The sequence below is a fragment of the Silurus aristotelis genome (genome assembly GCF_946808225.1).
Source record: "Silurus aristotelis genome assembly, chromosome: 10".
NCBI lineage: Eukaryota > Metazoa > Chordata > Actinopteri > Siluriformes > Siluridae > Silurus > Silurus aristotelis.
Window position 1 is genome coordinate 17,456,374 of NC_139583.1, and position 24,878 is coordinate 17,481,251.

The 24,878-nt window shown below is 34.9% G+C and overlaps 1 protein-coding gene and 1 long non-coding RNA gene across 5 annotated transcripts in view; one reads left to right on the forward strand and one right to left on the reverse strand.

The window, feature by feature from the left end:
• The window catches only part of blm (BLM RecQ like helicase), a 33,204-nt gene extending 24,027 nt beyond the window's left edge, over positions 1-9,177 (forward strand). For all 4 annotated transcript variants that reach the window (XM_083552611.1, XM_083552613.1, XM_083552612.1 and 1 more), the window contains 7 exons: positions 1,768-1,958; positions 2,248-2,392; positions 2,467-2,666; positions 2,900-3,095; positions 4,464-4,586; positions 8,452-8,614; positions 8,933-9,177. In XM_083552611.1, coding sequence (XP_083408737.1) covers positions 1,768-1,958; positions 2,248-2,392; positions 2,467-2,666; positions 2,900-3,095; positions 4,464-4,586; positions 8,452-8,614; positions 8,933-9,086 — 1,172 coding nt within the window. In that variant the 3' untranslated portion in view covers positions 9,087-9,177. The remainder of the gene's footprint in view (positions 1-1,767; positions 1,959-2,247; positions 2,393-2,466; positions 2,667-2,899; positions 3,096-4,463; positions 4,587-8,451; positions 8,615-8,932) is intronic.
• Positions 9,178-10,009: 832 nt separating this feature from the next.
• Positions 10,010-12,937, reverse strand: LOC310731756. Its single transcript, XR_014535289.1, has 3 exons — positions 12,609-12,937; positions 12,071-12,578; positions 10,010-11,079 (listed from the first exon to the last, which is right to left on the reverse strand). It is a non-coding gene; the product is annotated as an uncharacterized lncRNA (long non-coding RNA).
• Positions 12,938-24,878: the final 11,941 nt, after the last annotated feature.

Here is a 24,878-nt window from a genome sequence, read left to right on the forward strand (position 1 = left end):
GTGTGTTATATATAAATATAAATATTAGGAGTGTACGGGTAAACAAACTTCGCGGTTCTGTACGTACCTTGGATTTTAAGTCGGGGGAAGAAATTATAAACTACATTTCTAGTCGTTTTTTTTTTTATTAACACAGTTTATTTTTGAACATTTAGATTTTTAAAACAATTTTAAATAAAATGCCTGCTTGGTTAAATAATATGTAAAATAATATTTTATTATAATTTTATACAACTTATAAAATAAAATACAATTAATAAAATGACTGCAATACATTTTTGATTATATTGATTGGTTTAAGTAATTGATTAAATAAACTAACAATAATTTATTGATCTATCTAGTGCTGCAACAACTTATCGATGATGAAATTCATTGTCAATATATGCTGTTATCGATTGGTTGGGCTGCTCAAGTTACAGGTTAATGTGACTGTAAGCTAACACAGACGTGTGAAATGGCACAAAGTACAGGTTAATCTGCAGCAGATAAAAAATTGTGCGTCCAATTTCATCCAAGGCATGGGAGCATTTTATATTAAACTAAAGAAAGACTGTAACTTGCAAGCTATGCAAAGAAGAGCTTGTGTGGCATGGAACTACCACAATGATGCACAAGCATGTGAAAAGAAAACACACAGGTGTCACGAATGAAAGCAAAACATTAGCATGGTAATTAAAAGCTGTCTTATTATCATGTAAAAATAGTATAGTTTAATAAAGTGCTATTGTGTAAACTGTTTGCTAACTTTGGGAAAGTTGCAAAGTTGCACATTCTGTTCTGTCGTGACTCATGAGCATCAGGTTAAAACGGTGCGAGCAGAGTCAAACACTAAATCTAAAAGCAGCAAATAACTGATGCAGTAAATTATTACATTTTCAGTCACTGTTGTAGTTTTCAGCAAATGATTATGCATTTCTACACCAATGCATATTTTTCCTTTTTTTTTTTTTTTAAGCTTGTTAGCTTGCTGCATTTCTCCGTTCTATTTTCTTTTTATAGCATTTGTCTACTACAACAGTAACTTCTGTTTTCAAACTTGGTTTACTGCGTTTGCTATGTTCAAATGCTTGTTTTCTGTTTGTATATTTAATTTAGACATATAATTAAATTGTTATAAAATATTTTATTAATTATATATTCTAGATGCTTATCTTCACAAATTAACTAAATGTCTGTGTATTTTTTTTTTAAACAAAAATTGTCAAAACAATGTTGTATTATATTTTATATTTATTTTTTTAAGCATGATTGTTAACGTGCCATTTGCAAAATACAATATTAATGTTGATTTACACAAATTGCTTCACCTTTCATATTCAAATGATTTTTTATTATTTTCTTACAGAAAGAAACAACCTAGCATGAGAGAATTTTGTTCAGAGAAGAAAACCCACATGCACTCCTCAACAAGCAGCCACTATGTCCTTTAAAATGTCAAATTTAAAGATAATTAAACTCAATGTGACATTTTTAAGTACACCTTTATACATAAATACCATGTATTAGTGTTATATATTGTTATAATAAGCAAAACAAAAAATCTGATTATCAATTAGCAAACAATTGTTAGTTGCAGTCATCGATTTATCACTTGTAACAGCATGGACTGTTAAATATAATATATCTACACCAAATTACAGAACAGATTCAATAATTCAACTGTGCTGTGGTCTAATTTACCATGTAATTTTTTTTTTTAACTGGCAGGTAATTTATTATAATCAGTTGTAATTGTAAGGTAATAATTGCTTTATCTCATTTCAGTGGACAAAGAAGGTAACCACCAGTCCAAAGCTACTCACATAAACAACCTGCACAGCATGGTACATTTCTGTGAAAATGTGACAGAATGTAGGAGGATCCAGCTTCTTGCATACTTTGGAGAGCGCACATTTAATACAGATTTTTGCAAGCAGCACACAGAGGTCATGTGTGACAACTGTGCACGACCACACGTAAGATCCATATGTCATCTTGCAAGTAGTTTAGTGTTTTGCTATATTTTGCACTACCTTTTTTTAATGTTTCCTGCCTATACTAGAAAAAATTTTGGGTTCTGACTATCAATGTCAGCAGTAGCTGACATTGATAGTCAGAACCCGAAAGGGGGAAAATAATTTATATGGCTTTCTAAATTATTTCGTTAATTTTTCTTAAATATATATTACTAAGTGTGTTGTTGGTATAAAACTGAAGTTGATGTACATGTACAATTTAAATAATAGGCAAATTCTGCTCTTTTAGCAATACAATGCAAGAAATGTGACCGAGGATGTGAAGAAGATTGTGCGGTTTGTACAGGAAAACTGTCAGAAGGTTGGTGGTAGATGTGCCAGATCTTACCAGCAAAACAGATTAACTTTAAACATGTTGGTCGACATTTTTCTTGGTAAGCGTGTGAACAATTAATGTTTTTAAATTCAGTGAAATTATATAGATCTTGACATGAAGAAATCTTCACAGGTTTGAAAAATGCCAGAATCAAATCAGGCATATATGGGATTGGATCATTGTACTCCAAACACAATGCAGAAAGGCTTTTTAAGAAACTAGTGCTGGACCACATTCTCATGGAGGACCTTTACATTACTAATAATGGACAAGCTGTAGCCTATATATCAGTTGGCCTTAAAGCCATAGATGTCCTCAGAGGCATCTTGCAGGTTGGGACTATGTTATACTTCATCCTTTTTTTTTCTTTCTTTAAAGTAAAGACTTAGTAACCACAATTTTTTTTCTGTGTGTGCACTACAAGTGAGGCCAGTATTTCTTAGTTCACTAAAAATCCTCAATTTAAGCAATATCAAGTTTGTTTCCATGGTCACAATTATATTATACTAATCAGTCCCATTTTTTATTTTTTATTTAAATGTTTTAAAAAATGTTTTCATTGCAGGTGAATTTCCATGAAACTGAGAGTGCCTCTAGCATTAGAAAACACAAAGCCAGTGTGACCAAGGCTGTTTCTGAAAGGGATGAAATGGTGAAGAAGTGTCGGAAAGAACTTAATGAGCTGTGCAAAAAGCTTGGAAAAGTGTTTGGTCTCCATTACTATAACATCTTCTCAACAGCCACATTAAAAAAGATTGCTGGTGAGTTGAAAATGAAATGAAAAAAAAATGAATGCAATACACTTTTTATTATATTGATTAAATTGAGTAATTCATTAAATTGCCACAAATTGATTCAATTCAATAAATAAAAAATATAAAGTAGTTTACATTTTTTTGGAAAGCGTTTAGGTAATACAGATGTGTGTGTTTTACATTTAATATTTAATTTTCTAAAGATTTGATCTACTTAACATGTGCTCAAAGTACAAGGCAGAGACTAAACAAACTTGTATGTTCCTGAGGGAGCTTGGATTTTAAATATTTTCCACACGTACAAAATTGAAAAATGTTTTGTTGTTTTTTTTCCTTTCAGCTCTTCTATGTTAGCACTTTGAGAGCTAAAGATATTTATTTAAAATTACTATATTAAGGCAGTGGCATAACCATACCTTAACAAAATTATGTTCTGAAGGCTACTTTGGAAAGCCTGCAATATTGTTTAAAATCCAGTTATTTTAAGGTCCTATATGGCTGTATATAAGGTCATATATATAGTGCCATGCACTCTGCTGATGCACAGGAGTTAATAAAAGGAAGAATTACTAAAAGGTCCTTATATGACCATCTTTATTCTCTATTCTATTGAACAAAAGAAAATCTACATTGACTCACCTAAAGCTGTCTTTAGTGGCTGTGTTTGCTGCAACTATTCTTAAATAGTTTTTAGTTTTCAGCTCTTAAAAGCCGTTTTGCTACAAATTTCACCCAATTGCCACAATATGAGATGACCTCATCTTTAGAGTAATAATTTTGAATTTTCCAAAATGTTTGCCTGTAATGGGTCAAAGTATTCGACAGCAAAGATGCCAAACAGGACATGAGGCTGTTCAAAGATTAAACTAACATTCTACTGCTAATACTGTGACTCCAAATCTGTCTAATCTTCACCATATTTAACTAATATTATCTTGACAAACTTCCGCGCATTTGTTTATTTAGACTTTTTCTTTTATATTCAGAATATTCTACCACTGTAATTAGTAAAACTACAATTGAATACAAATCAAAGCTACGGCTCTGGTTTTCTGGGCTTGATTAGCCAACAATTGTTTAAATCTCTGAATGTGTGGCTCAAAGATTCTGGCTGTTTGGTCCTCCAAAAATGCTGTTTGCAGCTTCAATTTTGAATTAAGATTCTAAACTAAAATAGAATATTCTAAAACAATTAACACTTAATGAGACATATTTTGAGACTGATTGATTACAATGAAGCAATATAGCAATAAATCACCTATATTGCTGGTATTTGTCTCTATTTGTATTGCTTCCAGTATCAACAGACACATTTTAACATCTCTATTAGTTGTCTCCTGCATTAAGTATGATTTAAATTGATTTGTTGTGCAGAAACTTTGTCTGCAGACCCTCAGGTGCTGTTGCAGATTGATGGTGTGACTGAAGACAAACTGGAGAAGTATGGAGCTAAACTCATTGAGCTGCTGCAGAAATATTCACAATGGCAGCTGTCAGGTAGGTATTTAAAAAAAAAAAGGTTTACCAGATTGCTTATTTAATTGACAGAGTCTAACAATCTGTTACTGTTTGTTTATCTGCATCTATTTGCTTACATGTATCTTATCTGTATTTATTTGTTTTTGTTTCATTTTATTATAAGGCCAAGCACAATGAGAGCCAAATTATTTTCATTAGGATTCTTCTTTTCTTCTGCTTATAGACTTGTACTTCTAAATCGGCTACTATTATCTGATCAGGTTGCAATTAACACTTTACATTATTGACCATGATCTATTCTTATGAATCTAATATATTACGCATCTCTGTTTGTTTTATTGTTCTATGCAATTCTTGAAAACAACAGTTTTACATTAGCCTTGCAGTTTTTGTAAAGTGGTAATAATAAAATAAAAAATGTGGGATGAAATGCCTGAATAAGCATTTCAATTAGCAGATGTTTACTTATTTTTTTATTTTTTTTTTTTTTATTTAACCTTTATTTTTTCAGGCAAGTCATTAAGAACAGGTTATAGTCCACAAGAAAAAATAAATAAATTTACCCAAGCGAACCAGTTAAAAAGCTTAAATATTCTTGAATTCTGTGTATTGTTACCTGGAAGACCAACAACTGTTCTTAGATTTTGTTCCTGAATCCCTTATTTATTCTGAGAAGTTAAACAGCATGTTCATCTTTAAACATATATTTCACTCCTTTCACTCTTACAGATACTCTTTTATCACAAATCACTCCTGCTATCAATCTTCTCCACCCACTCCACCCTGCCTGCACTCTTTTCTTCACTTCTCTAACACACTCTCCAATAATTTGCACAGTAGACCCCATATATTTAAACTCTTCCACCTTTACATTTCAACTCCTTGCAACTGCACCAGTAAACTCCATCTCAATCGGTCGATGACCACTGCAAACAGGAAAAGTCTTGGAGCTGATCCTTGATTTAGTCCCACCTCCACATTGAACCAGTCTGTCATTCCTATTGCTCCCGTCCTCACACAACCCTTTCCATTTATCTGGGCTTGGGACACTCTGACTTGTAAACCCCTTTTTTCAATAAATTAAATTCAGAGCAGTACAAAACAAAATGCAATTTTTAAGATTTTGTTTAATTATTAACATTTTGCTGATTCTGAAAGGCATATGTAAACATTTGGCCTAAGTTTGAACTACCTATGTAATGATCTGTACATGGTGTTTATCCCCTGCAGATTGTAAGAGGTCAAATAGCAAGCATTCTTTTAATTGTATGTGAATTATGGCTCTGACATTATTTTATTTTGCCTAATTTAAGCCAATGAAACTTTGATCAGGCAGTTGGTGTTATTAAACAAAAATAATAATAATAATAATAATTATATATATATATATATATATATATATATATATATATATATATATATATATATATATATATATATATATATATATATATATATATATATATTCATATAAAAACTTGGTGGGATTTGTGAATTAAACCCTGCTTTATACTTTCTCTTTTTTAAACTGTTGGATTTGGAGCTTTTTTCTCATGAATCTATGCCATAATATCAACATTAAAAGAGAATTCTAGAAATACCTGTAAATGTATCAAAAAGAACATAAATATTTAGACCCTTTACTCAGTACTTGGGTGAAACACCTTTCGCATCGTTTACAGCCTCAAGTCTTATTGGTTATGGTGCAGTTGCACACCTGGCTTGGGTGATTTTAGGCCATTCTTGTTTCAAATCCTGTCAAGCTGGATCAGGTTGAATAGGGGTTTTCGGTGTACAGCCATTTTCAGGTATTTTTTATAGATGTTCAGTAGATTTCAAGTCAGGGCTCAGGCTGTGCCACTCTTTGACATTCAAAGAGTTGTTCCTAAGTCACTTCTGTGTTGTCTTGACTGTGTGTTTAGGGTCATTGTCATGTTGGAAGGTAAAATATTGGCCAAGTCTGAGGTCCTGATTGCTGTGGAACTTTGCACTGTGCTGCATTCAACTTTCCTTCAACCCTGACCAGTTTCCCAGCCCTGCAGCTAAAAAATATCCCCGCAGCTTGATGTTGCCATCACCTTGCTTCACTGTTGAGATGGATACAAAGGATAAGCTTCCGTCTAGCCACGCTGCCATAAAGCCCAAATTGGTGGAGGGCTGCAGTGAAGGCTTTCTTCCTGGAACTTGGTCTTATATCCATACAAGATCTCTGGAGCTCAATGAGAGTAACCATCTGGTTCTTTGTCACCTTTTTTATTAAGGCCCATCTTCTCTCATTGTTGTTTGTCTGGGTGACCAGCTCTTGGAAGCGTTATTGTTGTGCCAAACTTCTTGCATTTGAGAATTATAGAGGCCACTGTGCTCTTTAGTCCAGCAGCAAAATTACCCCCAGATCTGTGCCTAGCAACAATCTTGTCTCTGGGTTCTTCAGGCAGTTTCTTTAATCTCATGGCTTGTTCTTTACTCTGATATGTATTGTAAGCTGTGAGGCTATGAAAAAGGTGTGTGCCTTTCTAAATTGTGCCCAGTCTATAAATTTTTCCACAGCTGGGTGTAGAAAGGTGTACAAACATCAAGGTGTAGAAACATCTCGGCAATGATCAAGAGAAATGGTACCTGGGCTAATTTTTAATTGTTGTTGCAAAGGGTCTAAATACTTATGTACATGTGATATATTTCAGGTTTTTTTTTTTTTTTTAATAAATTTACAGACATTCTGGTTTCACTTTTGTCATTGTTTGGTACTAACTGTATATGAACACAAATGTAGTATCAGGCTGCAGCATGTGTGTCATAATCCTGGTGGAGGTGGGGCTGCATGAGTTTTGCTGGTCCTGGCGAGCTGTGGTTTATTGAGGGAACCATGGACGCCAACATGTACTGTGACATTCTGAAGCAGAACATGAGGTTCTGCCTTTAGAAACTGTGCCAAACGACTCCAAATACACCACCAAGTTGACAATCACCTTAAGCTACCTCAGCAAGGCAGTTGAGTGACCAAGTTTGCCTCCAGACCTTAACCTATTTAAGCACCTTTGGGGCATCCTCAAGCGGAAGTTAGAGCTGTTGGATGTTAAACCCATGTCACGTCTCTGTGATGTCATTATGAAGGAGTGGACGAGGATCCCAGCAACAACCTATTTAGTAAATTGCTTTAGTAAATTTCATGCACAGGAATATTAGAGCAGTGCTCAATAACAATGGTGCTCACTGAAAATATTGACACTTTGGATACAGTTTCGACATGTTCACCCAAAGTGAACATGTTGAAAAGTTAGAACATCCCTCACCTTTCAGCAACGATTATAGTACTATCTTTCCAAGATATACTATAATCGTTGCTGAAAGGTGTGGGATGTTCTAACTTGTGTGAGATACTGTACATACATACACACATCTTTGAAAGGATTGGAACAGTAGGGCCAAATGTTTTAATTCTGCTTTACTCTTCAGATGGGTTTATAAAAGGATTTAAAAAGGATTATTGAGACAATGTATTTAGTTTTATTCACATCTTTTTTTGTTGTTGTTGTTAAACAGCTTAAACATGGCAATTTTGTTGTGAGATTATCCAAATATTTCAGTAAAGAAAAGTATTAAAAAGTAAAATAAATTAGAGTAACACTTAATATTTGGTTGCATTGCAGCAAGAAACTCCAGTCACCCGAATGCTTTCAATATTTTTGTTCAATGAAAATATGGAGTGTTCTACAACATTTTAATACAATTAGATTTAAATTCAAGGAATTAAGGTAGTAAAATGGAATTTTCATTTTGGGTATTTTTATTAGCGGGATTCTGTTGCTTTATATTTGTAAATAATAATACACAGACACGAACATCTAACTGTTCATATGCTGAATTATTTTCTTTCCCCTTGAAGTTGAAGAGAAGACTGAGAGATCTCATTCTATTGATGACAATGATGATGCCAGCATGTCTGCCTACTTTAAGAGCAATGTTCAAGGAGAAAAGAGAAAAAAAACACCTTTATCAAAGAACTCCAAAAGGCGCAAGGGTTGCAACACCCTGAACTCCTTTAAAGGGTCTGTATATTTTTTCTTTTTATTTAGAACAGTTTAGATATATATAACCACTCACACAGCTTGACCGCAGCTATCACAAAGCAAATGAATAACTGATCCCAGTTTTTATGCGATGGATGCGTGGATGGATGGATGGATGGATGGATGATTTTATTAATCCAAATGGGGAAATTTACTTTTATTTAAGGTTAATAAATCCAAACAAAAGACTTTTTTAATTATTATAATGCTTTTAATAATTAATTGCTTGAACTATTGTAAGACATCAATTTACAGAATAATATAGAAACTATGTTACATTTTGGTTTAATTTTGCAGTGGAAACTGGTCTTCATCTAAAAGAAGACACATGCGTGTAGATAGAGTCTCTAAACACGCTCCTTCAGCTCTACAAACTGGGAAACCTGGCTTTATGACCCTGCCCATCCATCAGAGTGCTGAGCAGACATTCCTTAAACCAGTCTTCTCTTAACTGAGTCCACATGCAGTTTTTATTCTTCTCTTAGAGTTGAATTCTAAAGGACATTCTCCTTTTTTGCCTGAATTTTATGAATATATATATATATATATATATATATATATATATATATATATATATATATATATATATATATATATATATATATATATATATATATTAAGCCCATATTTGTATGTTTGTGTTTTGTTTTTATATTGTATAGTTCAATAAACAGATGTTTTATATTGTTTTTACATTAGTTTTAGAATTTGTCATTTTATTCTAAATAGATCACTTTATTCTATAGTTATTTATACCAATATATATATATATATATATATATATATATAAAATATAAAACACAACTAAGCTAGTTGAAAAAATCACAACTGGATAAAAAGGGGTTGGTAAAACAGTATATGAATAGGCAGTGAGATGATAAATGTAGGCAAGAGTACAAGAAAATACAGAAACAGATGAAGAAGAATGTAGAAAAAGCCAAGGGAAAGGCATATGATGAGCTGTATAAGAAGTTGGACACTAAGGAAGAGAAAAGGATTTGAAACATTTGTGGCAGGTTAGGGCAATCAGGGATACAGAGGAAAAAAGTTAATCAGTCACACCAAGTTTTTTGAAAGAATAGAGGAAGCTAGGCTGAGATGAGAGAGGTGACCACCTGTAAGTGGCTGATTAAAGCAGGGGTGATGTGGTCATAATTTCTGTTTCTGGTAAGGACGCTTGGTGCTGTATTCTGGACTTACAGAAGCTTATTTAATAATAGAACATCCAGACAATAAAGCATTACAGTAGTCTAATCTACAGTGGTGTGAAAAAAGTGTTCTGTTTTTTTATTTTTTCATGTTTTTCACACGTTTATTTTCAGATCATCAAACCAATTAAAATATTAGTAAAAGATAAAAAGTGAACACAACATGGAGTTTTTAAATGAAGGTTTTTATTATTGAGGGAAAACAAAATCCAAAACTACATGGCCCTGTGTGAAAAAGTGTTTGCCCCCTAAACCTAATAACTTGTTGGGCCGCCCTTAGCAGCAACAACTGCAATTAAGCAATTGCGATAACTTTTATCTGAAATAAGAAATTATTTTTTTTAACACCACTGTAGATGTAACAAAATCATTAACTAGTTTTTCTGTATCCTGTAACATGTTTCTCATTTTATCAATGTTTCTAAAATGAAATAAAGCTATTCTGCAATGTTATCCACATAAGCTTCAAAGGAAAGAACAGTGTCAATAATCACACCAAAGTCTTTTAGACACTGAGACAGAAAGGCCATCCAGAGATGCTACCTAATCTAAAAGATTACTTTTAGCTGCATGTGGTCCTTTACACATTCGTCAACATGTTAAGCTGATGTCGCTCATCTGGCTTTGCTGTGTATCTGTATACTGTGTATCCTCAGTATAGCAACGGAAGCTTTCCTTGTTCACAAATAATTTCTCTAAGAGGTAGATATATAACGAAAGAAGCAGTGGGCCTTGCTGAACATCAAACATTTTCTCAGTGAGTGTAAAGCAGACATTTACATCAACAAACTAATAAGGATCAGTCAAATTAAATCTAATCCAGGAGAGCTTTTTTTTATTCCAACATTTTCTAGTCCAGCAAGGAGAATATTATGATCAATGGTGTCCAAAGCTGCACCAAAAACAAGCAAGGAGACAGCCCTGATTAGAGGCCAATAGCAGGTCATTTACCATTCTAACCAGCGCTGTCTCTCTGCTATTATGTGGCCTAAATCTCCCCTCTGTTTCTACAAGTTGATTGGAGTCCACGTGTGGTACATTCAGTTGACTGGATAAGATAAGATATACCTTTATTCACCCCACAGTGGGGAAATTTCTCTGTTACAGCAGCAAAAAAAAAGAAATGTGCAAATATGTAAAAATAATAATAATAATAATAATAATAATAATTTATCCATTTTACAATAAGGATGTGAAACATGAAATGTGGAAAAATTGAAGCGCTGTGAATACTTTCTGGATGCACTGTATATTGTGCCTTCCACACATAATAGTCTAATCTAATTTTATATAAAAACATAAATATATTTACATGTATATAAAATATATGTACATATATTTGCACAACTCTGCTATTTGCTTTTCTGGTAGATGCTTAACTGCATTTTGCTATGAAATGATCATCTAGTTTTACCTTTGTACCTTCCTATCTACCTTTTAGCTGTCTGGATAACAAAACATCTTTAGCTTGGGAGAATAATCCTGCCTGGGACTAGATAATATTTGTAAATAAGTAACGGTTAAGTTAATTATTTAAGTTTCCTAGGGATGTCATCATTACAGATGGAACTATTGTATAATGAACATATATTTGTTCACATTAAGATGGGTTTTCTTCTGAGTCTGTTTCCTCTCAAGGTTCCATCTTTATTTCATCACAGGAATTTTTTTTTTTTTTGTCACTGTTGCCACTGGCTTGCTCATTAAGGACACACTTATAAGGATTAAACTTATGTAACCTGATCTATACATTTTACATTTATATTTGTAATCTATGTACTACTTTAATTCTGCTTTGGGACAATGTACAAATTCAATTATTAAATGAAGGATTATATTTTGAGTATTTCTTCTTTTGACTCTTATTAGGGCACACAATCTTTATGGAGCAGACATTTTATAGAATCAGCAGGATTAATTATGGTGTATTCAGCTATTATTTATGTTCAGATGCAGTTAAATGACAAAACTGAAATCAGAAAACTATATAAAAAAAAAAGCAGCAACTCAAGGTGGCTGTAAAAAAAAATCTCGATGAAGCAAAATCAGCATTTAGTTATTCCACTGACTGAAAAATACATGTATTAAAGTATTTAAAATAATAATAATAATAATCTTAGTTTGTCTAATTACTTTTGAATTCGAGAAATTGAGGCAATATGATTTCCTACAGTTACTGCACTATTTTTGCAATTCATGTGACAAATGGGTATAATTCTGATCATACTTTAATTATATATTTTGTAAGAAAACAGCTTGTAAAATGATGGGCTATACGAATGACCCAGACAAATTAAATTAAGGTTTTATTATTACTATTTGCCTGCAGTCAACATGTAAATAAACATTACGAAGAGTCAACATCTATGAGTCCAACAAACAGAAGAAAACAAGTAATGTCTCTGCTAACAAAACATATTACTTTATGAAGGAAGCTCAATGGTTAAGGCATTGGATTCTGGATCGTAAGGTCATAGGTTTAAATCCCAGCACCACCAAGCTGCTACTGCTGGGTCCTTGAGCAAGGCCCTGAATTCTCAACTGCTCAGTTGTAAGTCGCTCTGGATAAGGGCGTGTGCTAAATGCTGTAAATGTAAATGACGTGATTATCAGTGTTTATTTAGCTGTGTACTTTGCTTGCTGTCCAGTTGTATCAGATAAAAAAAAACATATTACACAGAATTGGCAGGTTAAATGCAAACTACAGGAATATATGTCCAAACTTTTAACTGGTTCTACACGCGCGCGCGCGCGCGCACACACACACACACACGCGCGCACACACACACAAGTCAAGGGGCACAAGTCAAACAGGGACTTTTTATTAAAGAAAAGAACAAATTTCAAGGAGGGGAAACTGCATTTATTTTTCAATATATATACCCCTGCTATATAAATGCTACATTTATACACTTATCCCAGCCTTTAGCTAATGACTGGAAAGATTTGGCATAAAAAGATCTCACCAGATTCAGTCAATTACATTTGTGAGAGGGGGGCTGTGTATAAAAATAGTTGCGATTCCTAAATATTTCACATCTTTGTTCAACACCTTGAATTAAAACTAAAACATTGCACTTCAATTGAGTTTTCATTGCTTTCATATATGTATATACAGTGAGGAAAATAAGTATTTGAACACCCTGCTATTTTGCAAGTTCTCCCACTTAGAAATCATGGAGGGGTCTGAAATTGTCATCGTAGGTCCATGTCCACTGTGAGAGACATAATCTAAAAAAAAAAAATCCAAAAATCACAATGTATGATTTTATAACTATTTATTTGTATGATACAGCTGCAAATAAGTATTTGAACACCTGAGAAAGTCAATGGTAATATTTGGTACAGTAGCCTTTGTTTGCAATTACAGAGGTCAAACGTTTCCTGTAGTTTTTCACCAGGTTTGCACACACTGCAGGAGGGATTTTGGCCCACTCCTCCACACAGATCTTCTCTAGATCAGTCAGGTTTCTGGCCTGTCGCTGAGAAACACGGAGTTTGAGCTCCCTCCAAAGATTCTCTATTGGGTTTAGGTCTGGAGACTGGCTAGGCCACGCCAGAACCTTGATATGCTTCCTACAGAGCCACTCCTTGGTTATCCTGGTTGTGTGCTTCAGGTCCTTGTCATGTTGAAAGACCCAGCCTCGACCCATCTTCAATGCTCCAACTGAGGGAAGGAGGTTGTTCCCCAAAATCTCGCAATACATGGCCCCGGTCATCCTCTCCTTAATACAGTGCAGTCGCCCTGTCCCATGTGCAAAAAAACACCCCCAAAGCATGATGCTACCACCCCCATGCTTCACAGTAGGGATGGTGTTCTTGGGATGGTACTCATCATTCTTCTTCCTCCAAACACATTTAGTGGAATTATGACCCAAAAGTTCTATTTTGGTCTCATCTGACCACATGACTTTCTCCCATGACTCCTCTGGATCATCCAAATGGTCATTGGCAAACTTAAGACATGCCTGGACATGTGCTGGTTTAAGCAGGGGAACCTTCCGTGCCATGCATGATTTCAAACCATGACGTCTTAGTGTATTACCAACAGTAACCTTGGAAACGGTGGTCCCAGCTCTTTTCAGGTCATTGGCCAGCTCCTCCCATGTAGTTCTGGGCTGATTTCTCACCTTCCTTAGGATCATTGGGACCCCACAAGGTGAGATCTTGCATGGAGCCCCAGTCCGAGGGAGATTGACAGTCATGTTTAGCTTCTTCCATTTTCTAATGATTGCTCCAACAGTGGACCTTTTTTCACCAAGCTGCTTGGCAATTTCCCCGTAGCCCTTTCCAGCCTTGTGGAGGTGTACAATTTTGTCTCTAGTGTCTTTGGACAGCTCTTTGCTCTTGGACATGTTAGTATTTGGATTCTTACTGATTGTATGGGGTGGACGTTTTTATGCAGCTAATGACCTCAAACAGGTGCATCTAATTTAGGATAATAAATGTAGTGGCCGTGGACATTTTAAAGGCAGACTAACAGGTCTTTGAGGGTCAGAAATCTAGCTGATAGACAGGTGTTCAAATACTTATTTGCAGCTGTATCATACAAATAAATAGATAAAAAATCATAGTGATTTCTTTTTTTTTTTTTTTTAGATTATGTCTCTCACAGTGGACAGTGCACCTACGATGACAATTTCAGACCCCTCCATGATTTCTAAGTGGGAGAACTTGCAAAATAGCAGGGTGTTCAAATACTTATTTTCCTCACTGTATGTGTGTATATATATATATATATATATATATATATATATATATATATATATATATATATATATATATATATATATATATATATATACACTCACACAATTATTTAAAGTTATTGTTATGTTTACATAAATTGAAAATACTACAAGTGAAATAACATTCTAAAAACAAATCATACAAGAAACCTTTACATTTGTTTTTAACCAATCTGAACATAAATTATTTCAAAAGACTCAAACTAATTTTTCCATATTTCCATAGAGTGAATATATCCACTCAGCACTCCCTGACAAACTCTTTCACTTCACTTTTAATCTCTTACGTTTCACCTTAGAAAAAATGTGGCCTCTCTCTCTCCAACAGCTTTGGCCTGTTTGATTGGGCTCATTATTCTATATATAACATTTTCTTTTCATCTTACTTCAATCCTTTAATCTTTCATCTTAATTTTATAAGATATTGCCTGCAATATCATCTTATAAATACTTCTGTTACTGTACCAATGCAATATATTGTATATCAATCGCTCCACCTAAAGTGGTTTTCTTTAGGATATAACACCTTATAATAAGTTATTATGAAACAGCATTCGAGAGCAAATTCTGGGATTGCTTCAAGATGATCAAATCTATTTCACAAATTCCTTTTTTTTAACCTTACTGATGGGTTTGGAGCTACTGGTGTCATCTTTTAAAAGATTTTCCATGAATTAATAATAAATAGTAATGTAAATAATAAACAAATCTGTTTTATTTAAATAATCTCAGGTTATTACTTGTTCTAGAAAGGAACATTAAAAGGTTAAATTAAAAGAAATAAACTCAAGCTCACTGTCTGTCTGTCTGTCTCTTTTCACCCTTTTCTCTTTCTTATTCTCCCATGCATATTTCAATTGATTGACACTTTTTTCCACTTTTATTTATTCTTATTTGCTAATGAGCAAGTCTCCCACCCAGTGCAGTTTACAGGCAAAGCACCGTCGAAGAGGACAAAAGTATTCATAATGAAATTGCTTAAACTCAGGTGTTTGACGGATATCATTTAAAAAGGCCATGTCCAGATCAGACTCTGTAAGAATAAGGAGGAACAGGGGTACAATGGTTATGAGGAGCAAACAGAGGATACTTAGGACAAATTTGTTTATGCCTTCCACCTCTGTAGGGTCAGGCACCACCAGGAGAGTGCTTGCTGTTGTTTCTGGTTCACCTGGTTCTCTTACCATTGTTGAGCTCTGCTCATCCTCCTGTTTCTCCTCAGTACTGCAGGAAGTTTCGTTAGTATGACGTGTGGTAAGAATGTCTGGCTCTGTGGTGAGCTTGTTAAGTGTTGTAGGTAGAACACTGTCTGATGGGCTATAGATGTCCTCAGCAATTACCTCTGCAACATTGTCGGATTCATTCACCTGGCTATGGGAATGACGAATAAATGAATCACTATGTGAGATGGACCGCACAGGTGTGGAGTGTGCACTATCCCTCAGTGATTCTAGGCCTGTGAAGAAAAACAAAGGAAAAAATGGACAAATAGTTTTAAAACTCCAATGAAAAATTATTTTTATTCACTAAAACACTTTACTGATGCCCAAGTCTTAGGCACGAAAAGCACCAAAGACCACCGTGATGAGACATCCAGCAATTAAATCTATTAGTGTAAAAACAGTAAAAACTGAAAAACAGTAGCAAAGATTCTGTTTGGTTTCCTGATGATTTACGTAATTTTAAACACCATAATTACTTTAAAACATTTACTAGAATATGTTGTCTTCACGCTTTATGTTGAGTTATTAATAATGAACATAACTTTGCATGAAGCATTCATATTTGTCCATGTGTAACGAGTTATGAGTGCAAATATATAAAAATATATAAATAGAATCATTTACTTTTTCACCAAAATCCTGTATTGCTGTATTATTTCTGTTTTCTTTCTTTGGGTATTAAGTAAGGTACCCTGGTGGTCTAGTGGTTAGGATGCGGCTTTCTCATCACTGTGGCCCGGGTTTGATCCCCGGTCAGGGAACCAACCCCAGCCACTCTTAGTGCTGGTCCCAAGCCTGGATAAATGGGGAGGGTTGCGTTAGGAAGGGCATACAGCGTTAAAACCTGTGCCAAATCAAACATGTGGATCATGAATATGGATGATCCGCTGTGGCGACCAACAATGGGAGAAGCCGAAATGAAGTTTTTTTCTTTGGGTATTAAGTGTTCATTTTGCTGTAAGAGACTTTTATTTTGAGATTCACTCTTAGTGTTATGCGGACGTCATTTTCAATTGAGCGCACGTGCCTCGTCAGTTTGCATTGAACATGCTGGAGGGAGGTAGGCATTTGTGTGAGCTCTTCAATTAATGAGAGAATTAAACTCATTAAGTGTAAAATGTATTTGATTTCACTTTGTGAACAGTTCTGAGACTGATATGGTCTGTTGTATGTTTATTGTGCAAGTGAATTTAGAATGTGAGGATTTATCTTGTGGGCAGTATGTATTCAGTGTTAATGTGTTGTTAGCCAGGTAACAAGTGTTGTATTATTCAATTCAATTAATTTTTATTTGTATAGCGCTTTTAACAATGAACATTGTCTCAAAGCAGCTTTACACAGATAATGTGGTGATTAAAAGTCGATGTTCTTTATAAGTAAGTTTGTCCCTGATGAACAAGCCGGTGGCGACTGTGGCAAGAAAAACTCCCCGAGTTTATACAGGAATGCATTGTCACAAGGTGCCCACGAGTGATTTATCTCCTTATTGACATTAATCCACAGGTATTTCTTTCTTGATCCCTTATTTCTCTATTGTCTTTTGCATATTTAGTATTTAAATGTTTAATGTATTTTGTTCAATTGTTGCATATAATGGAGTTTACATTGCATATGCTGGAGAGAGGAATGCATTGTCACAAGGTGCCCACGAGTGATCTATCTCCTTATTGACATTAATCCACAGGAGAGAGACGAGGAGTGCTGATTGGTGGGCGAGACTGCTAATAAACCTTCTCTGGTGAACTGAATGAAAGTGTCCTGAGCCTTTCTTGAACACAACGCAGACGAGAGTAGCAGCGGTTAGCAGCAGACGAGCTACACATGCCCATGTTGATTAGAGTATTAAAACTTAATGTATTAATTTAAGGTACAATTAGAACAGAGAAAATTTGCAATTAAGTTGCAATTAACTCATGACAATCATGCGATTAATCAGGTTAAAATATTTTAATCGATTAATTAATATGCACATTGAGAACTTTACCTAATACTTGATATGATACATCAAACATTATCTTACTGTATTATGATTGTAATTAAAAATAAAAAAAGAATATATTTTTTAAATAAAAATTTACTGTAAGATTTCAATATAAGCTATTTTAAAGGAAAAGCTTTTTCCCCAGTGTTTTTTTTTATCTTCGTGCACACATTATTTTGCCCATCTGAATGAGAATGTTATTTTATGCTTGACTGATTGTCAGTGAAGTTGCTTTAAAAAGGAAAACATTTTTACTTTGGTCATATAGCGAATCGTAAACTGTTATGAAATGTAGCTACTTTTAGATGCCCTGGTTTATGATATCACTTCTTTTAATCATGTTTTTTTTTTTTTTATTTATACTACTATAACAAGCTTAGGCATCAAGCAACATGCAAGAAATGAAATTAACTATAAGCTGAGGGTTTGTTAAATTATAGCTGAAGGCTGTGCTAGAGAACTCAAGAGCTTCTGATGCATTTGACACCTGATCAAATCAACAATATTCTTTAAATTATTAACAAATCAAGCATAGAAAACAATTTATTTGAAAGAAACATTTTGGAAAACATATCTAACTTAACAAAAAAAAAAAAAAAATAAACCAAAAAAAACAGGGCACTATTCCTAAAATTATTTTGTGGTGCTCAAACTTTAAATCAAAATTTGGCTTGTGATCAGTTTGTTTGTATGGGATTAGCTGGGGTTTAAAATTCTACTTCACTTATTCACTACATGGCCTCAGATACATTCTGGTTTTACATTTAAACCCCTGACCAAAAAAAAAGATTAATAGAGGATTGGTTGATGGATGGATAGTTCACATTAACTGTTGCTTAAGCAACAGTTTATGTGAACTATCCATTTAAACATTTAACTGTTCAAAGTGGCAACACAGTCATTGTGGAAAAAAAAAATCTCAGTTGTGTTAAATGATTTGTTCTTATTCTACTTCTAGGGATATTTTTTTGGTTAGAACATAAGGAACGCAAGTTATACTTAATGAATCGGTTTAGTTAAATTTGTGCTTTAACACTGGGCATTGCCTCAAAGCAGTAACAGTTTAATTAAACAAATTTATTCTGTAATGGGTTATATTACTTTCTACAAGAAAACATAATTAGACTACAAGATGGTATTTTCTTCTATATAATGTATTATTACTAAACCAAACAAAATCTACTACACATTCTTACCTTTGTATGCAAACATCAACGTATTTAACTCTACAAATAATTAATTTCGAACCCACATTTAATGACTAAAATCTTACATTGCTGTGTGCTTTTAAATACACAGCCCCAATGTACTTGAAAAAATTTTGGAAAAAAAATCAAGCACTGCACCTGAGTTTGTGCTGGAAAATACATGCAGCTGTGGTGTTGCAGACAGAGGAAATGTCTGCAGAGGCTCTTGCTGACTGGTAATGGCTGGGTAAAGAGGCAGCACTCCCAGGGCCTTTCCCAACAGTCGTGGCCCCAGACTGAGTACGCGCACTTTCACATCCCGGTAGCAGTGGTTAATCATGCGCAGGTGCACATTAACCCTGGTACTGATTCGGATCAGGCACTTAACCATAATACCGCAGAAGAAAAAATGTAACCGGTTTGCTGGTATGTAGTGTCTGTGATTATTATATATATATATATATATATATATATATATATATATATATATATATATATATATATGAGAGAGAGAGAGAGAGAGTTCCAGCACTGTTACTGGTGCCTTTAGGTCTGCCTGTAGTCTTGACTGCTTAGTTCAGTTCACTTAGCTAAGTGAGGAGGCAAAGAAGGGTACTCACACATGATCTGGGCTATTTTTTTCCTTATAGCCGATGACTTAAATGGAGAATGAGTCTATGGCTATTTTCAGACAGCTTGGTATTAATACACCAGGAAGGCAAGGAGTCAGCACATATTCGATATATGCTGTTCCCTCTTCACTTATTCTTATTCTTTACTACACATGAGCTTTGCATTACCTTTGTGGATATTTTGGTTCAACAAAAAAGAACCTGAGACAAGTTAGAAATCTGTTGTTTAGGCCCAGGTCCAGGAAGATTCAGGAGTAGCTTGTGTATGTTAGCACTAAGTAGAAATGGTCCTTGGCACTGAATGACACAAACATCTGTTTCTCGAGGACAAAAGCTAAAATTACATCTTGCCTGTGTGTTTTTTGTTTGTTGTTTATTTCTTTGTGTGTGTGTGTGTGTAAAATGTATTATGACAAGTGACAATTTAAAGCTTTCATAGATATTTACATGTATGCATCTACTAACTAAATGGCTAAAAATGGTGGTTAATTTTTCATATTTACAGGCTGTTAGATCTGGAATTCTGTCTGTTCTGAAACATACACAGCGATAAATTGGTACTATTACATTGCAATTATTTGAATAGATTTCAGTAAATAGTCACCAGAGAGTAAACAAGAGAGAATCATGCATATGTTTCTTTACTAACTGCTAAAGATCCTTTCCTTAGTTTGTGGCAGCACAAAGCAAGCATATATGCACATAATGGCTGCACCATTTACATTTGCGGCATTAAGCAGACGCCCTTATTCAGAGTGACGTACAAAAGTGCTTCTCTGTCGCTGTCTTATTATTATGTTCATTGTTTCCTGGTGTTTTGATTGTGCTTTCATTATTTCATTCACATATTGATGTTGCTAATTGCCAGACCTTTGCTATTTATGTGTATGTGTTTGCTTAAAATTGTAGCTTGCCATCTTATTTAATGAACAAAGCCACTTTTGCTATTCTGTGCTTTCATCACACACACAATAGCATACCTCTAACAGTAAAGCTCTTGGTGTTAACTATTTGTTCCATCCAACATTAAATTTAAATTTTTTTTATCTTTTCCATGGCGTCAACTTCATCTTGTCAATTTATCAAAATGACCATAATTGCTTTTTAAGCTAAATGATAAGTAAAATTAATTCACTTATCTAAGTAAGGGTAATGTTTACAATAGCTGTTACTATTGTCTATAATGTAGTTGTTGGATTATTGCTGGACTGAACAATCACATTTAAGATCATGTTCAAAGGTAAATATTATACAGTTGTATTAATTAAATGTGAATTAAATAAAAAATTATACCCTCAATTTAAAAAAGTTTGGAAAAATGTAAATAAAAACAAAGCAATGATTTGCAATATATAAACCCATATTTTATTCACAATAAGACATAGAAAACTTGCCAAATGTTTAAACTGAGGAAATGTAACGTTAAGCAAAACATAATGTAATTTTGATGACTGCATGTCAAAAATTGGGACAGGGCAATGAAAGGCTGGTCCAGGTGTTACTATCAGAAACAGTTGGCGGACCATTTTGTAACGAATAAGTTTCATTGACAACAGGACAGTGAGATGATTGGCTACAGAAAGATCTTTCAGAACTCTTTAGAAGTAAAAATCGGCAGTTCACCAATTTATGAAAAATGGCATCTACTAATTATGGAACATTTTCAGAATACTATTTCTCGACATCAAATTGTGAAAACTATAAATGTCTCATCATCTACAATAGATAGTATCATGAAATAAATCTGAGCATAAGTCTCTGTGCATAAGAAGTCGTCAAGTCAAGCCAAGTCAAGTTTATTTCTATTGCGCTTTTCACAACAGACATTGTTTTAAAGCAGCTTAACAGAAATCAACAGTTAAGGTGAATGATGTGTATTTATCCCTGATGAGCAGCCATGTGGCAAGGAAAAACTCCCTTAGATGTTATGAGGAAGAAACCTTGAGAGGAAGCAGACTCAAAAGGGGAACCCATCCTCATTTGGGTGATAAAGATTGTGATTATAAATATTTAAACAATACAGAACACTGGAGAGTGGGAACTAAGAAGAAAATTAATATAGTGGGTGCCTGTTATCTTTGGGTCCTCAGGTGGCATTGTATTAAAAAAAAAATTTCTAGAGTGAAAAACACTGCATGAATTTCGAGACACCTCCAGAAAGTGTCTGTGAACACAGCTGCTGAACTGCTGAATGTCTGAGTGGTGCTCTAAAAAACAATGTTGCAGCACTTTGCAGGTGGAGGGCTCACCCACAGTCTCGCAGTTCCTCAGCATCCGCCCGTCTCACTTGCGGATCGGCCCGTCTTTCCATCACTCTTTCACCCTGGGTATACCACCATGTAGACTTCCCTGGAGAGGAGTGGCAGATGATAGAGTGCCCATTTTGCTGCTCAGGGTGCAGGGGGCAGCCGCAGCGGCTTCAGCACTCCACCTTGGTCCACAGCAAAGTTACCTAGCACCGGTGTTCAACCTTTCTCTGTAACAGTCTGTTGTCCCCTCATGCTTCAAACAGTCCGCCGTTGTTCCTGTCCCGAAGAAGCCCCAGCCTGCCCTGTAGCCCTGACCTCCGTATTGATGAAGTGTTTTTAAAAGACTGGTCAGAGACTTCATCGCATGGATCCTTTACAGTTTGCATACTGGCAGAACCCCTCTACTGAGGACACCATTGCACATCTTCTGCACGCAACGATGAGCCACCTGGAATACAGAAAAGGGAATTATGCAAAAATGCTGTTTGTGGACTACAGTTCAGTGTTCAACAGTGTCCCACCACACTCACCTCTAAGTTGGAGGTCCTGGGACTCCGCCGCTGTGACAATGGATCTTTTAACTTCCGGACAGACAGACCACAAGCCATACAGGTGGGCAAACACACCTCATCTACCCTCACTCTCAGCACTGGAGCTCCCCCAGGTTGTGTTCTGAGCCCCCTGTTGTACTTACTGTACACATATGACTGTGTGGCCACTTCCAACTCCACCACCATCAAGTTTGCTGATGACACTGTTGTGGAGGGCCTGATCTCCAACAACAACAAGACGACCTACCTACAGGAGATTAAAAACCTGGAGAGATTGTGCCAGGAGAACAATCGTCCCCTGAACGTCAGCAAGACTAAAGAGTTGATAGTGGATTTCAGCACGAAGTATTAGTGATCATAAACAACATGGAGAGAGTAGACAGTTTTCGGTGCCTAGGTGTTCACACCACACAGACCTGTCTTGGTCCTGTCACATCAACATCCTGGTGAAGAAGGCCCGGCAGCGTCTGTACCATCTGAGACGCCTAAAGAACTTTACACTACCCTCTCAGCTGCTAAGGACTTTTTATACTTTCACCATTGAGAGCAGCCTGATGGGTAGCATCACTTCCTGGTTCGGGAACAGCACCATGCAGGACAAGCTAGCCCTCCAGAGGGTGGTGCGTTCAGCTGAACCAGGGCCAGGAAGATTGTGAAGGACCTCAGCCATCCCAACAATAGACTATTTTCTTTGTTGCGTTCAGGGAAGCCCTTCCACTCCTTGAAAGCAAACACAGAGAGAATGAGGAGGAGCTTCTTCCCGCAGGCCATTCTGAGTTGAAACCAGGAAACACCCAGGAACTAGTGATGGATCTCTCTCTCCATCTTTGCTATTTCTGCAGTCTTTTTTGCACTATTATATGGTACCTAAACTTTGGACTGTCACTTCAACTCTGAACTTGCACAGCACAGTGTCACTTTATACCACACCATACTGCACATGGACACTTTAAGGACAATCAATCCTTATATACTATTCCTTTTTTCATGCTTAAATGTCGGACAGTCATATAAAGCATTTCACTGCATGACATACTCTGTATGTATGTGTATGTGACAAATACAATTTTAACTTGAACTTGTTTCTGAAGGATTTCTTCACATCTTCTTGGTTTCATCCTACTGCTTATGTAGGTCCACATACATTTAAAGAAAGTAGGGATGCAACTAATGATTATTTTGATAATAATAATTAATTGGATTTAAAAATGTAATTACATGTTTTGCTTATTATAACAATATACAACCCCAATTCAGAGTATTTCTGTATAAAAGTGTACAGAAAAAAGCCACATTAAGTTTAACTATCTTCAATTTGGACATTTTATAAAGCTTATAGTGGCTGCTTGTCGAGGAGTGCATGGGGGATTTCTCCTTGAACAAATTCACTCATGCTGGATTGTTTCCTTCTGTGAAAAAACCCACCAAAAAACAAACAAACAAAAATTGCATTTCTGTATGGAAGGTGATACAATTTGTGAAAACCAACATTTGTATTGTATTATACCATGCTTAAAAAAATCAATGTAAAATAAAATATTGTTTTTACAATTCTAGTTCAGAAAAATAGACTGACATTTTGTTCAGTTGATAATAATTATTTATTAATTCAATGATATATGCATAAAAAAAATATACAAACATTGAAAACAAGCATTTCAATACAAGTGTAGTAAAAAGCGAATGGAATGAAATGCAGCAAGGAAACAGGCTTGATTACAAAAAAAAAGGAAAATATATACATTGGTGTACAAATGCATAAGCATTAGCTAAAAACCACCACAGTGAGAAAAAAATTAACCATTTACTGCTGCTGTTATTTGCTGCTTTTAGATTTAGTGTTTGTTAGCACCATTTTAATTTAATTAATCACACGTTGCAGGTAAGCTGATTGTGCAACCTGATGCTCTCAAGTCACGACAGAACAGATCCAGTGCGACTGTCCTGAAGTTAGCAAAGAAACAGTTCACACAATAAGCACTTCATAAAACTTAACCATTTTCACTTGATGAGGATATACAGTTTTTGCTCACTGTGCTGATGTTTTGCCTTTATTCAATTCAAATTCAAATTTTTCAAATCAATTAAAATCACTTTCATACAGAGCACAGCATGTAATAAAATGCTTTTTTGAATGTCCAACTAAAGTATAAAGTATAAGTATTAAGTATAGTATAACTAAAAAGTATAAAAATAAGGTTAAGATATAATATAATATATACAGCCGCATCTTAATAAATTTGAATATCATTAAAGGTTGATTTATTTTAGTAATTCAATTCAAAAAGTGAATCTCATATATAATATGGATTTATCACACACAGACTGATATATTTCAAATATTTATTTATGATTATGGCTTACAGCAGGGATGTCAAACTCAGGATTTGGCCCGCGGAGTAATTATTTTTGGCCCGCGAGATCATATCAGGTGTGTATTAGAGCTGGCCCGCCAGTGTATAGC